The following is a 12,507-nucleotide window of genomic DNA, read 5'->3' on the forward strand; positions in this document are numbered from 1 at the left end:
GAGCGTGTGAATGCAGTGCGGGATGTATACTCAGGCTGAGGAAGTGGGCCATGGCACAGTCGACTGCTGTGTTCCTTCAGCTACTGCTCTCACATGTACACAAATCTAGGTTTCTAAAACTTCCACCTGGGAGACGAACCATGCCTCCTGCTTTTTCAGGTAGGACCAAACTCACAGCACAGGTAGCAGCCTGAATCTATGTTTAGACTGCAACTGTTGGGGTTGCGGAAATGATACATACCTTTGTTTGTAGAGATAAAAGCCAAGGCCTGCAAAGATGAGAGCGAAGAAAGGCACAAGGATGGCCACAGCCACAGAGCTGCTGTTGGTGGAGCCAGTAGTCTCAGGGTCAGGGAGTGTCACATTCTCCCTCACACTCAAACCTACAACAAAACACAGGATTAAAGGGACTAGTTGGAGTTTAAAAATGTTAAAATAATGCATTTTCCTCCCTCTACTTGGTCCAGCAATATCGTAATATGTAACATGAGCCCAGACAAATTCACCACAACTGCCCCTAAAATCCTGCACTGTCACTCAAAAAGTTGTTAATTCGGGTCTGAAGTGCCGTCCTGCACAAGCCTAATATAGAAACTGCAGTTACTCGTAAGACCTGAGGCAGTAGTGAGTATAAAAATGACAACTTGCATCTAGTCCCTTTAAAGCAGAACTAAGTAACTTATGCATCTAAAGGCCAGAAGCGCCATATTTTTTTACTCATTAATTGTGCGTGAGAGGAAATACTACGCTGACAGAAAAGATATTGTACATCCAATTACACAATGGAGATATTTTTTCCCTTCAACCTTGGCTGTAAACACTGTTTAAGTAGCGCTAGCCCGCAGTTAGCCTTGCCAGTTAGCTTCGTCTTCGTAATTCTATTAGTGCGTATTGCGCCTCCGACCCGGAGGAAGGGAAGTTGCAACGGTGGTTTTCCGGCCAGAGACACCAGGGAGAGATTAAATCATCCCATTAACACTTGTATTACCCCAGAGGGACTACAAAAAGGATTTATTAACGTGAACAAGTTACTTAGTTCTTCTTTAAATAAGCTGAGGGAGCAGCAACATATGCATGCTGACCTAACATTTAAAATGCAGATTAACTTTTGTACAGACAAAGATTATTCCAAATTGTTTTTAGGAATACAGTGAACTGCTTCAAAATGGCAATAATCATGAGTTAAAGACTAAGTTATTGATTTCTGTGTGAATTTTCATTTTGGTTTGTGAGGATTTTTTAGATATAGACACAAGGCACAAACTCAATCCTCAAATTATAGACAATGTGAGATTTTGTGTTTACATCAAATAAGCATTTACCCCTGACCCCTATTACCACATTTCTTTTCATCTAGTATTGTTAAAACATTTGGTGTTAGCACAGTGCAATTAAAAGGACAACAACGAGTCATACGTGTCATTGGTTGGAGCTGATGGCGATGCAAACTGTGACAATGATGAGGATGATGATGTTGATGAGGGCAATAACTGCAAGCAGCAGGACACGGTTCACACAGATGACGAGTGCAAATGACCAAAGTGAAATGGTTATCACTCCTCAGAGCGTAACACAAAAGTAATGAGAGGGGACAATGTAGCCACAACATGAAGAATGAATGAAATCAAGTCTTTTACAAAAGGACAAAACACAAAGAAAAAATGCAGATGTGGAAAATACAAAAACGCATGCAGCGACATAGACTGCCATATAGTGCCTTTATTATCCATTTTGGACAACACTATTTGACATTTTCAACATCTTTAACATTGGTACAATTTTAATCTAATTTCAATAAAATATTTAAAAACTAAAATATTCATAACTTTGGACTGAATTGGACTGAAGCAATAAGCTAAGGTTATTTAACTGAGAAGTCAAACCACTTGTTTATTTGAGTTAAGCGGTAAAAGCCAAAAGAAGTAGACAGCATGTACATTTAACTTTTTGTGAATAACAGAAAAAATATATTGTGTGAGTATTTATGGGCCTATCTCAACACAATGCAAAACGAACACATAATGTAACGAATATAAAATGTGACATACCAACTCTCTGCAGCCCAAACTGTCCGTAGTCTTTACCCTGTATAAAGCCTTGGAAAACATAGCTGCCTCCCTCCGGCTCAGCGGAGACCTGCACAACAGAACCACAGTATGAGCTCTATTCAAGTGCACATAAAAGTCAGTCTTTTGGCACCAAACAATACTGTGTGTACTCTACACCACTTCACCAGCGACATATACTGCAGTTAGTACAAGAGCAGTCTGTTGTGCTTCAGTCACAAATAAAGCGTTTGTGTTTCACAGGGAGAAGTGCGGCGTCTATCAACAGCACAGCGCCTTTGTATGTAGTGCACAGTTATCATTATGCGGGTGCTTGAAGGTAATGTTAGCAAAATATAGCTTTAAACCTGACAGGTCAATACCACAGCAGTCGATCCATTGGGAATTTTTGAAAATGTACTAAAGTCGTAAATTTAAGCAGATTTCACACGGAGCGGGAGTAGGGAGTGCATTATAACAATAAGTGACAAATTCCGAAAATGATCACCCATTTGCTTGCCTGGGTGGCTTTTGTCAGACTAACAAGAGGAAGAGAGGAGTAATAATAGGGAACATTGGATTGGTATTCACTCAGTCTTACTGACGGCACACAGGTACTAACATTAAAACTACACACACTAACAAGCACTAACAAGCATCCACCCTAAACAGCGCTGACCAAAGTTACTACTCTTGATAGATCTGAAAACATACAACTTTTATCACTCCAAGAAAACAATTTAATAACCATGTAATACATGAGCTGCTGTGTTTTCTGTGTTTGGCTTCAGTATGTGCGCCAGTATGTGCACCACAATGCCATTTTTTAAAATGATGGTGCGTGGTAAGCAGAGGCGGGTAGTACTCAGTTACATTTACTCAAGAGCTCTTTTTGAGTAATTTTATAATACAGTACTTTTTACTTCTACCTGTAAAATAATTATGAAGTATCTGTACTTACTTTAGTAAAAGTATATGAAAGGGTGGCTTTCACCCTTCCTTTAATTGTTTTTTGTGTATGTGTTTGGTCAATTCTTTTGCTTTTTGTATTGTTTGTTGATATGGTCTAGTTCAGTTGACTATTGTTTTGAATGTTTTGTTTACTTTTAGTGCTATCAGCTGACTGATTACTTGAGTAATTGTTTGGGTCATTACTTTTTACTTGTTCTCAAGTAAAATAATTTCAAAGTAATGTTCCTCCACTTGAGTAAATATTTGGGCTACTCTACCCACCTCTGATGGTCAGCGTGGTTTAGGATAGATTTTTTGGTCTGTATTTTTGGCTGCCATTATGACTATAAAGACTGCTTTTGTTGGGTCTTTAACCAAAATGTAATTCCCTATGTACAACTTACAAATCCGTCCATTGCCCAGGTCTCCTCTGTAATCCGGCCCAAAGAGCTGTGGGCCAGAGCTCTCATCTGGTACAGCAGCAGCGCTAACCGTGCCTCCTGGCGCTTGTACACTCCTGCAAAGTAGAAAATGACACAAAATGAGCGGCACACAGTGAAATGATGTGAATAAAGAGATTGAGCAATGAATGTGGGCAATAAACAGGAGGAAGACAAATGAAAAGCAGCAGGGAGGAAGCACAGACAAACAGGGTGAGCTGAGAAAAGAACTACAGAGCACACATGGTACAAATGGATCACAAATATCTATTGCTAGTATTCTGATACATTTGGTTGTATCAGAATAACAGCACAGTAAAACAGTGGGGTAGGCTGACCTTAACGAACAGCCCCTTTATTTTTAATGTGTCCTTTGACAAGATACCTCCCCCACATTGGTTATTATGAGCAATTATGTACTTAGCGTGTGGTCACAAAAATAAGCACAGACCGGGCAGCAACTACTACATTTGTAACTGAGGGACAAATGTATTTCATAATGCATCTGAAGAAGCAACAACAATCACTGTATTAACATTGCAATTTGGAAGTAGGCTTTTGTTGCTATCAAAGCAACAATAAAAGTAACATTCTATACAGTGGATTTCATTAAACTGCTACAGAGTGCAAAAAGATTGCAATGCCATCTTTAGAATGCCCGATAGAATCAGATCTTGGAAATATGCAGGGATGGGCCTGGTTTGTAACTGGATGGGAAACCATGAGAGAACACGAGGCGCCTGAGATAGTGGTGTGTGAGTGGTTGGTTGGTTGGTGGTCAAAGGATCCACTGCTGCTTCTCTCGGGCACCAGTAGCGCTGGCTACATAAACATTGCCCTCATCATGTGTGGAGTGAATGAAAAATGGTTCTTTGTAAAGTGCTCTGTGACCATGTCAGGTAATAAATTAGTCTAGAGCCAACAGCTAATTTCCACTCCCATGAATGTCCAGCTTGACATGAGGCCTCCTTCAAATAAATGAAAGCAACAAACACAAGTGGAGGAACCAGACCACTGATTTATAAATGACTCACCAGAGAGCAGAAACTCCACACTGCTGTCACTTAGAGTGACATTGACTTTTCCCGTTGAGGCATTGAAGCTGGTGACCGTCAAAGTCAGAGGCTGTTTCTGACCCTTATAATCATAGGAGCCCTTCCACACGAAGTCAGGGGCGAAGACATCATCAGGCACTGAAAGGTATAAACACAGTATTCACCGTATTATTTACACTGATGAAGACTCATTGAGTCGAAACATGTCGGTCACATTTTATCAGAAAATTCGGAGTGCCTCAGCCCATCTCTTTTTGTCATAATATGCCTGGCCCTACAAGCTTGAAGAGCACCTGTTTTGTAAGTGTATCTGCTATCTTCTAGCATTTACTATCCGACCACAGTGTTCCAGCGAGCACTCTGTCTCTTCTCCTCTAGTCACCATATTATTGTTGGACTAATAACAAAGTAGTCCGACAGAGAAGCCGAGGTCAGGGTCAAAGCATGCCTGTACGATGCGAAATCAATACACACCCTCACCAAAAACAAACGTGGAGTAGTTTTGGTTCAGATTCAATCCGCCGTATTTAGGCTGTCTCTTCCAGCACACATTTTGATGTACATGTCAGAGAGATTGCCAAAATGTTCTTCTGAGTTTTATTGTCTCGATCAGGAGTAGGGAGGATTTGCTGTGTGGATGGAGGGCCAAGCCTCCCCACGGTGACCACTTTGTACTATTGTACATAAAACAGATCTAAAAGTGGGTCTTGGGAAAGTGGGTCTTGGGATTTTCATTAATTACACTATTTCTGTTTTTTTGGAATATTCATTTATTTTTTTATTATTAATTCTCAAAATCCTCATGGAGGCCAGACTTTGTCTACCTATTGTCTAGTGTACAGTGTGTTTGGCATTGGCAAGCAAGTGTCTTATTGACTTAAGCATGGCCCAAGAGGTAAATGGCAAACTAGTTTTATTCCTTATCCATTACATAAATACTTTTGCAGAGATTTTAGCAAATCATTATCAAAGTTACACACTGAACTTTGGAATGCTTGAACATGTTTAGATATTGTACTTGAAAGGTTGCTAAAGAAAACATTAGGGTCTATTCAGTTTTATCTTTGAATGTCTGGAACTTTGCTTTACAAAAAAGACAATTTCTCTTTCAGTGCAAATTTAAAACTCAGAAGGCAAAAACTAATTAATGACAATGCATTTCCGAGGTGCATCCATTGCTTAAAAAAAAATGAAGCTAAAATCCAGCGTTGCCTTGATGGCATGCTCATTAGTGCAAAAAGTGGCCAAGGCAAGGATGTCGGAGGCAAAAAAAAATAAAAAAAAGTAAATGTGGAAGGATTTAATGGCACTAAAACTGTGACAGCAAAATAAGCAATAGCCAAAACTATTGTACTTGCTGTGGGTTCATAAATGTCTGAACCAAATGTCATGGCTATTAATCCTGCTGCTAAAGCAAATACCACACAGGAGGAGGGGCCAGACACGCGCTCAGACCAGGCATGGAGAAACTCTGTGTGGCTTTCTCCTATTGAATATACAATTGAAGTACATTAATTTAGTATGCCTTTTAGGTAACCCTTATATAACATACAAGTAAATTAAGAGATGTAATTTTGTTATTGATCTAGTCCGAAGCAATAAGGCATAACATTACATGCTCACTGTGAAATAAACAAGGCAAGGGTATACTGACTGTTAGGATAAAATACAATGTTTCAGCACCAAGTGTAAAGATTTAATCAAAGTTTGGCCCAAAGTGTGATGTATAACCAACTTGTTCACAGACTCTCCAAAATTGCAGCTTAGAGTAGCACAAATTGAACCGGCAGAAACCTTTGTTCAGCAATCAGAAGTATTGCGCATTGCTATATAGGCCTGCCGGTGATGTCACGCTGCCTAGATTGGGAAGATACTTTTGAATAAATAGTTACATTGCAGATGGTCAAACTTACCGTTTATTTTGGGGCTCGGCGTTCCTGATATGGGCTTCACAGTTTTCTCATATGATTTGGAGCCAGCTGCAATGAAACAGAAATATGTTTAGGCAGATACGTGACATCACACAGCATCAGAAAACAGGTAGCAGCATGAGGAACCACGGAGAGCGAAAATCTGCTCCAACTGCAACATGCAGCTTGAGCATGAACGTTCTCAAACTGTGAAACTGTGGTCCATAACATGGAGACAGAGGAGCCAATATCACAGAAACAGCTCCACAAGTGCAATAGATTAGCTTTTAATTGGACTCTACAGCAAGCGCGTTATTAAAGATGTCAGAAGCAGTTTGTAGAACATGGGGTGCAATTAAACCATTTGATTTTAATCTTAGTATAGCCGGGTTTCAAATGCTGTCAGTATTAGAGAATGCACGTACAACAAATCCATTATGCTATTAGTGGTAGTAGTATTCCGACAATAGCCACCGGAGGGGGAAAAAAATAGCGTGTGGGAATTCAGAGAGTACCACAACTGCTATTTTACAACTGATACTTAAACACCGTCTGACCAAAAACAAAAAACAAAGGTGCCACCTGCATTCAACAGTTATGCTCTTCATTTGTGTGGTTTAAAAAAAAAAAAAAATGCTTCTTGGAACCAGGTAAATCTATAAAAAACCCTAATGACTCAGCTTCCACCTCTGGTTATAGTTATATCATGTAAGCTTCACACAGAAACAGCGATCAGAAACAAAGCAAAGCAAGCAAATGATATCAGAAAGGCTTACTTGTTATCTAGACAGTACAAGCTCTAACCCCCCACGTTCCCTTTCTTTACGACAGAAGAATTTAATTTTGCACTTCTACAACTCTCCTTCCCCACTACGCTGCTGGAGAGACCTTTGCGGCCCACGTTCATACCTCTGCAGACAGGCACCTTGCCCGTCCAGCTGCCATCGGAGCGGCAGACGCGATGCTCCGATCCCCCCGAGAGGAAATAGCCGCGCTGACAGGTGTAGACCAGAGTGTAGCCGTACGAGGGAAGGTCCAGGCCCACCACGTCAGCGTTGGACGGGCTGCGGGGCTGTTTGCACGAGTGAGCTTGAGAGAGGGAGGAAGAAAGAGAAACAGAGAGAGAAATGGGGAAAAAAGAAGGGAGAGAGGGAGGGAGAGACGGACAGACAGAGGACATACTTGTTAGTACAGGCACATCCACACACATACACGTAAACACTAACGGATTCACGGAGTAACGGATAATCAAAACAAGAAAAAACATTTTTTCTACAGGATTAAATCTTTTTCTAATTTAGCCTGTGGAACAAAAAGCTGCTGTCAAATTAATTCCCACTTTCACAGTTTGGGATGTCTTTTACATTACTGGAAAGTTAAAATTGTCAAGGACAAAACTAAATTTACATGGTCTCGCAGTAAAAAATAGCTCAATTCTGAATAAGGGCTCCAAGGTAATAAACACATGCATAAAAATAAAATGCAGATGGATTGGAATGTTGGCTTATTATTAGTCTAGCACTTTTCACATAGTACAAGTCATTCAAAGCGCTTCACACAGTGTAGGATTTGTTCTTCGTTCACTCCACACACACTGACGCTAAGCTACTTACGGAGCTACAGTTTTCCCCTGGAGTGACAGAGCGACGGCACACATCTGTGCCAACGGTCCCTGCTCTGACCACACATCATTCACACATCATTCATTCTGGCCTGTTGCACATGTTTTTAGTGGTAGGAATCATGCGCAGACACGGGGAGAACATGGGACTCAGAAACAGAAAGGCCACGTCCGCCCAGGGATCGAACCCAGGACCTACAAGCTGCAACACATATACTAATGTGATCTAATGCAGCTTTAATCACTGTGTTTATGTGACTAAATGCATTTTAAGTGATTTGTCTTTAATCTTTTTAAATTGACATGAGCATTACTAATTAAGCTTAATTAGTAAGATTAAGGTGCGTTCATTTCAAAATGCCAGTGGCTTTTCGGCTGCTTCAGGAAGTGGGTAAATGGCATTTTTCTCTTTTGCCAAAACAGCCTTTTTAGACCATATTAAATGCTTCAATTTTCTCGCTAAAGTGAGTGGAAAATACCTTCATCAACAAAATCAACAAACTCTACACTAAACAAAATGTATGCAAATGAGCCTGCGCTAGAAAGCACCGAGGACTAAGCAATATTTAGACTCGTCAACAAAAAATGTGAACTTGCAAAAATAATTCCGCATCTTTTCAGGCAGAGAAAGTGTTGCTGCCAGACGTCAAATGGGAGACAGCTGCAAGTGAGTCACAAGCAAATTGGTTCTTCATGGCGTCTTAATGACATTAGGATAAACTCGGAGCAAACGATGCCTGGATCAGGGACGGGGTTCGTGAAACGTGCTGTTTATGTTTCGAGCACTAATTATGCAGGGCACATCGGACATATTTAGCATGCTTCTCACCTGGAAACAACATGTGCCCAAGTGACATATTTGTCTTTCGAACATGCCACACATAGTAGTTTTGGAAAGGAGCAGTAGTACCCAGACTACAGAAGGTGCCACGTGATTTAGCCTACTCTACACAGATTTACGGAGGAGTAGCTGGTTAGCTACAAAAGCCACCCAACATTTTTCAGCCCCTGACAAATCAGTCTTGTGTAATCCATAAATAAGTTGCTAAATTATTAAATAAATCTCTGTTCTCACTGTCGGAGCACAAGTGCGTGTAACCCATTTAAGATGACAAACTGTCTGCACATGTCCAGAGCTGGTTGTAGTGTCTGTGGAGCGTGAATACTGACGACACTTACAACGCCCATGGATTGTCTTATCAAAGCCACGTCTTATCCCTCAAATTTGGCTGCCATGTTTATTTGCACTTCAAGAGGGATTTTTTTCTTCCTCCTGAGATTTCAAGGGGCTCCAACAAAGACACTTTCACTTCTCTGTCACGCCGCTACATGTAATGCTCTTGGTTCAAAGCCCTGATAGAGACAGAGAGCCCTGTTTAGGAACAAAGACAGCCGCGGCAGATAGAAAACGACATGGCACAGCCGCCTGATTGATTTATGTGAGAGCCAAAGGTATCGGCCGGCACACAATTCCAAGTTCAAGTAAGAAAATTAGAATAGCTACACAGAAGTAAATAAGGTCAAAAATGTTGTACCTGATAAGGCCACACAATTAATCACAATAGAATATATGGCTGTTTGATTTGGCAATTTGCAAAAGTTTTTGCATCTATTTGGTTATATTATGCATAAAACCTCTAACGCGGTATTTTAGACCTCTATAAACAGCTTTTCAATTGCATGTGGCACTTGTATGGACGATAAAGTTAATAGACCCTAATCTGATGATTTTTCGCTCATGTATTTTTCCCCCGTGTACTTATCACTGACATAGTGTTTCCTTTTGAATTCCTATTTATATTAGTTTACATAAAATAAGTTTCGATAGTTGCCCATCTGAACAGCTGGACGACGTCACAGAGGAGGTCTGAGTCTGTTTAGGTCAAGTGCATCAGAGTCTAATAAAACTAACATAATAATGGGATGAAGACTAAACATGATTAAACTAAAAAATATCACACTTTGACTTATGGACATTTAATCTTGTCATTCCTCATTCCTCAGCAAGCAATGCAGAAGGCGGGCTTATGTCTAAATCCCGTTAAGTGGATTCACAATTCCAAAAGAGCATTTAATCATAGAGAAAGGTATTTTAGAGGATTTATGGTGCTGTTTTGACCAAGGGTCAATGCAGAGTCAGAGCCAAACAAAAACACTTCTGCTTGAATACATACAGAAGCACAGCATAAGCACCACATAAGCACAACTGTGCTGCTGGGTGCAAAGTGGCCACTCTCTCAATGGCACAAATAAAGTGAGTTAAGTGTATGATACCCGGGTTTAATGCTGACAGTTCACTCTTCCATGCAACAAAATGCAGAGTCTAAAAGCTGCAATGTATACAGTATATGATGATTTAGCAATTAAAAGAAGAAAAGAACAGTACACATCGGAATTTAATATGTGAATCAGTCCTTCATCCTATTAGGTTCTTGTCCTAGTTGCTTATCACTACAACTCATAACAATGTCTCTGATGGCTTTACTTTAATAGAGGAATACAGCTACAGTCCATATATACGTATAATACAGTATATCTCAGTCACAATGATCACAACTCCTTCCAACATTTGGTCGCATTTATAGCACAATCATTCCAAAACAAGATGTCTATGTTGATGAAATAGGGATCAAGATTATTGAACCAATTTATCATCCAATTACTATTGCGCATATACACAGCTTCATAAATAAACGGTCCTTTTAGCTGGCACCTTGCTGTAGTCTATAGGCATATTATTATTTACTTTCCTTTGTTTTAATAGTGCCCACTGCGTCCTGTACATGTTGTGCAGCAACAACATTTCCCTTGAGATCAATAAAATATGTATCTAACCAAATAATATCCTGCATGCTTACGGGAATGAGAAAAGGTACAAGGAGAACTTTCATATAGGACAGTATAACCTTTGGTAAAGTGGGGTTGAGAATTATGTCTGAAGTGTAGACATTTGGAGAAAGCGAGAAATCATGAGTATAACAGTGAACCTTGCTGAGGTAATTGTACAAATAGAAAATATGCAACAAACTTGTTATTGTATATATATGTTATATTATATTATATTGTGGCCATACCACGTTTGCTATGCCCAATCCCGTCAGACCTTGGAAGCTAAGCAGGGCAGGACTTGAATGGGAGACCGTTTGGGAACACCAGGAAGCCTAGCGAATGTAATGCGTGAGTGAGTGTTGGTGGTGGTCGGAGCGGCCGATGGCGCAGGACTGGTTGCCTCACTTCCGTCAGTCTACCCCAGGGCAGCTGTGGCTACAATAGTAGCTTACCACCACCGAGTATGGAGTGAATGAATAGTGTGATGTAAAGCGTCTTTGAGTATTCAGATGCTTTACATCTATTATTACTACTATTATTAGTAGTATTAGTATGAAGTATTACAGAAGTTATTCTTCTACACATGCACAGGCTGCATGGCAAACACAGCTGAACTGGCCTCTTTTTCTGCACCTGTAAGAATTAGACATATGCACATTGCACACCTCAGCATTTTTGTTTCAGCGCAACAGTCAAATGACCTCTAAGAAAACACCTGTTCACTTTATTTTAGTAAGAAAAAGCAACGTATTGAGCAAAGTGAAAGTGCTTGAGGTAAAAATCCAGACATACACATTTCTCTCTCCTCTTCTTTCTACAGGCATGTCAGTTGTGACACTTCATGGGAGATATTTATTAACTCAAACCATAAATACAAGGAGGTTAAACGGCAAAGCTTGTGCTTTCATGTGTGTCTAGATAAAGGATTTGGAAAATGCTGTTGACCTGTAGCCTCAGTTTTTCCCTCCAGCTTTATGAAAAATGCTACATCTCAAGGCCTGGTGCATCAAGTGAATCTTAACTATTTCCACCACAATGCAGGCCATATTATTATTCTTTACAGCATTACACCAAAAACCTTCTGGGAACTCATTTTAAAATTTAAAGGTGACTGGAAGGAGATTCAATTTGAAAGGTTAAGGTTTATCTTTTGTTATGAATATTTGGGAATTTATTCTCAGAAGCCTCACATGGGCCACAGAAACATACGGAATCCTGTTTGACCTATGTTTGCCATGGTTTGTGTGGTTCAACAGCTGAATTTCATGCCAAGGCACACAAGATAAGAGAAGTGTGTGCATCGAATATGACTACAAACAAGCAAAGATAAGCATACAGTGTAATGTTATGAAAACGTATCTCTCCTGGAGAAAACTGAAAAGAGAGATCTGAAGAAATTTGCATAAACTGCCCTGCCCCCCAAAAAAAGCAAATTGAATAAAGACATTACAGTGTGGCAGCCAGCTGTTGACAAATGCACAAAAACACTTGGGAAATGTGTCATGAATGTTTTCAAAAAGTAAAACGGTGTATTCTTAAATGCAGACTCTACAAATAAAGCACACGTCCTAGTTTCACAGTGTGTGTCCAAACTGGTGGATTAACATGCTGGATATATAAGTATATAGCGAGCATTTACAAAGGGCACTGTAACTA

The 12,507-nt window shown here is 40.1% G+C and overlaps 2 protein-coding genes across 4 annotated transcripts in view; one reads left to right on the forward strand and one right to left on the reverse strand.

Moving 5' to 3' along the window:
- eomesb (eomesodermin homolog b) overlaps positions 1-12,507 on the forward strand; it is a 383,568-nt gene that overhangs the window by 70,398 nt on the left and 300,663 nt on the right. The window lies entirely within an intron of this gene.
- The window catches only part of LOC306967220 (CUB and sushi domain-containing protein 3-like), a 184,190-nt gene that overhangs the window by 2,281 nt on the left and 169,402 nt on the right, over positions 1-12,507 (reverse strand). For all 3 annotated transcript variants that reach the window (XM_079562149.1, XM_079562150.1, XM_079562148.1), the window contains exons 64-69: positions 7,311-7,490; positions 6,405-6,470; positions 4,471-4,629; positions 3,401-3,513; positions 2,049-2,136; positions 242-383 (exon numbers count right to left, since the gene is read on the reverse strand). In XM_079562149.1, coding sequence (XP_079418275.1) covers positions 242-383; positions 2,049-2,136; positions 3,401-3,513; positions 4,471-4,629; positions 6,405-6,470; positions 7,311-7,490 — 748 coding nt within the window. The remainder of the gene's footprint in view (positions 1-241; positions 384-2,048; positions 2,137-3,400; positions 3,514-4,470; positions 4,630-6,404; positions 6,471-7,310; positions 7,491-12,507) is intronic.

The sequence above is a fragment of the Gobius niger genome (genome assembly GCF_951799975.1).
Source record: "Gobius niger genome assembly, chromosome: 8".
Taxonomy (NCBI): domain Eukaryota; kingdom Metazoa; phylum Chordata; class Actinopteri; order Gobiiformes; family Gobiidae; genus Gobius; species Gobius niger.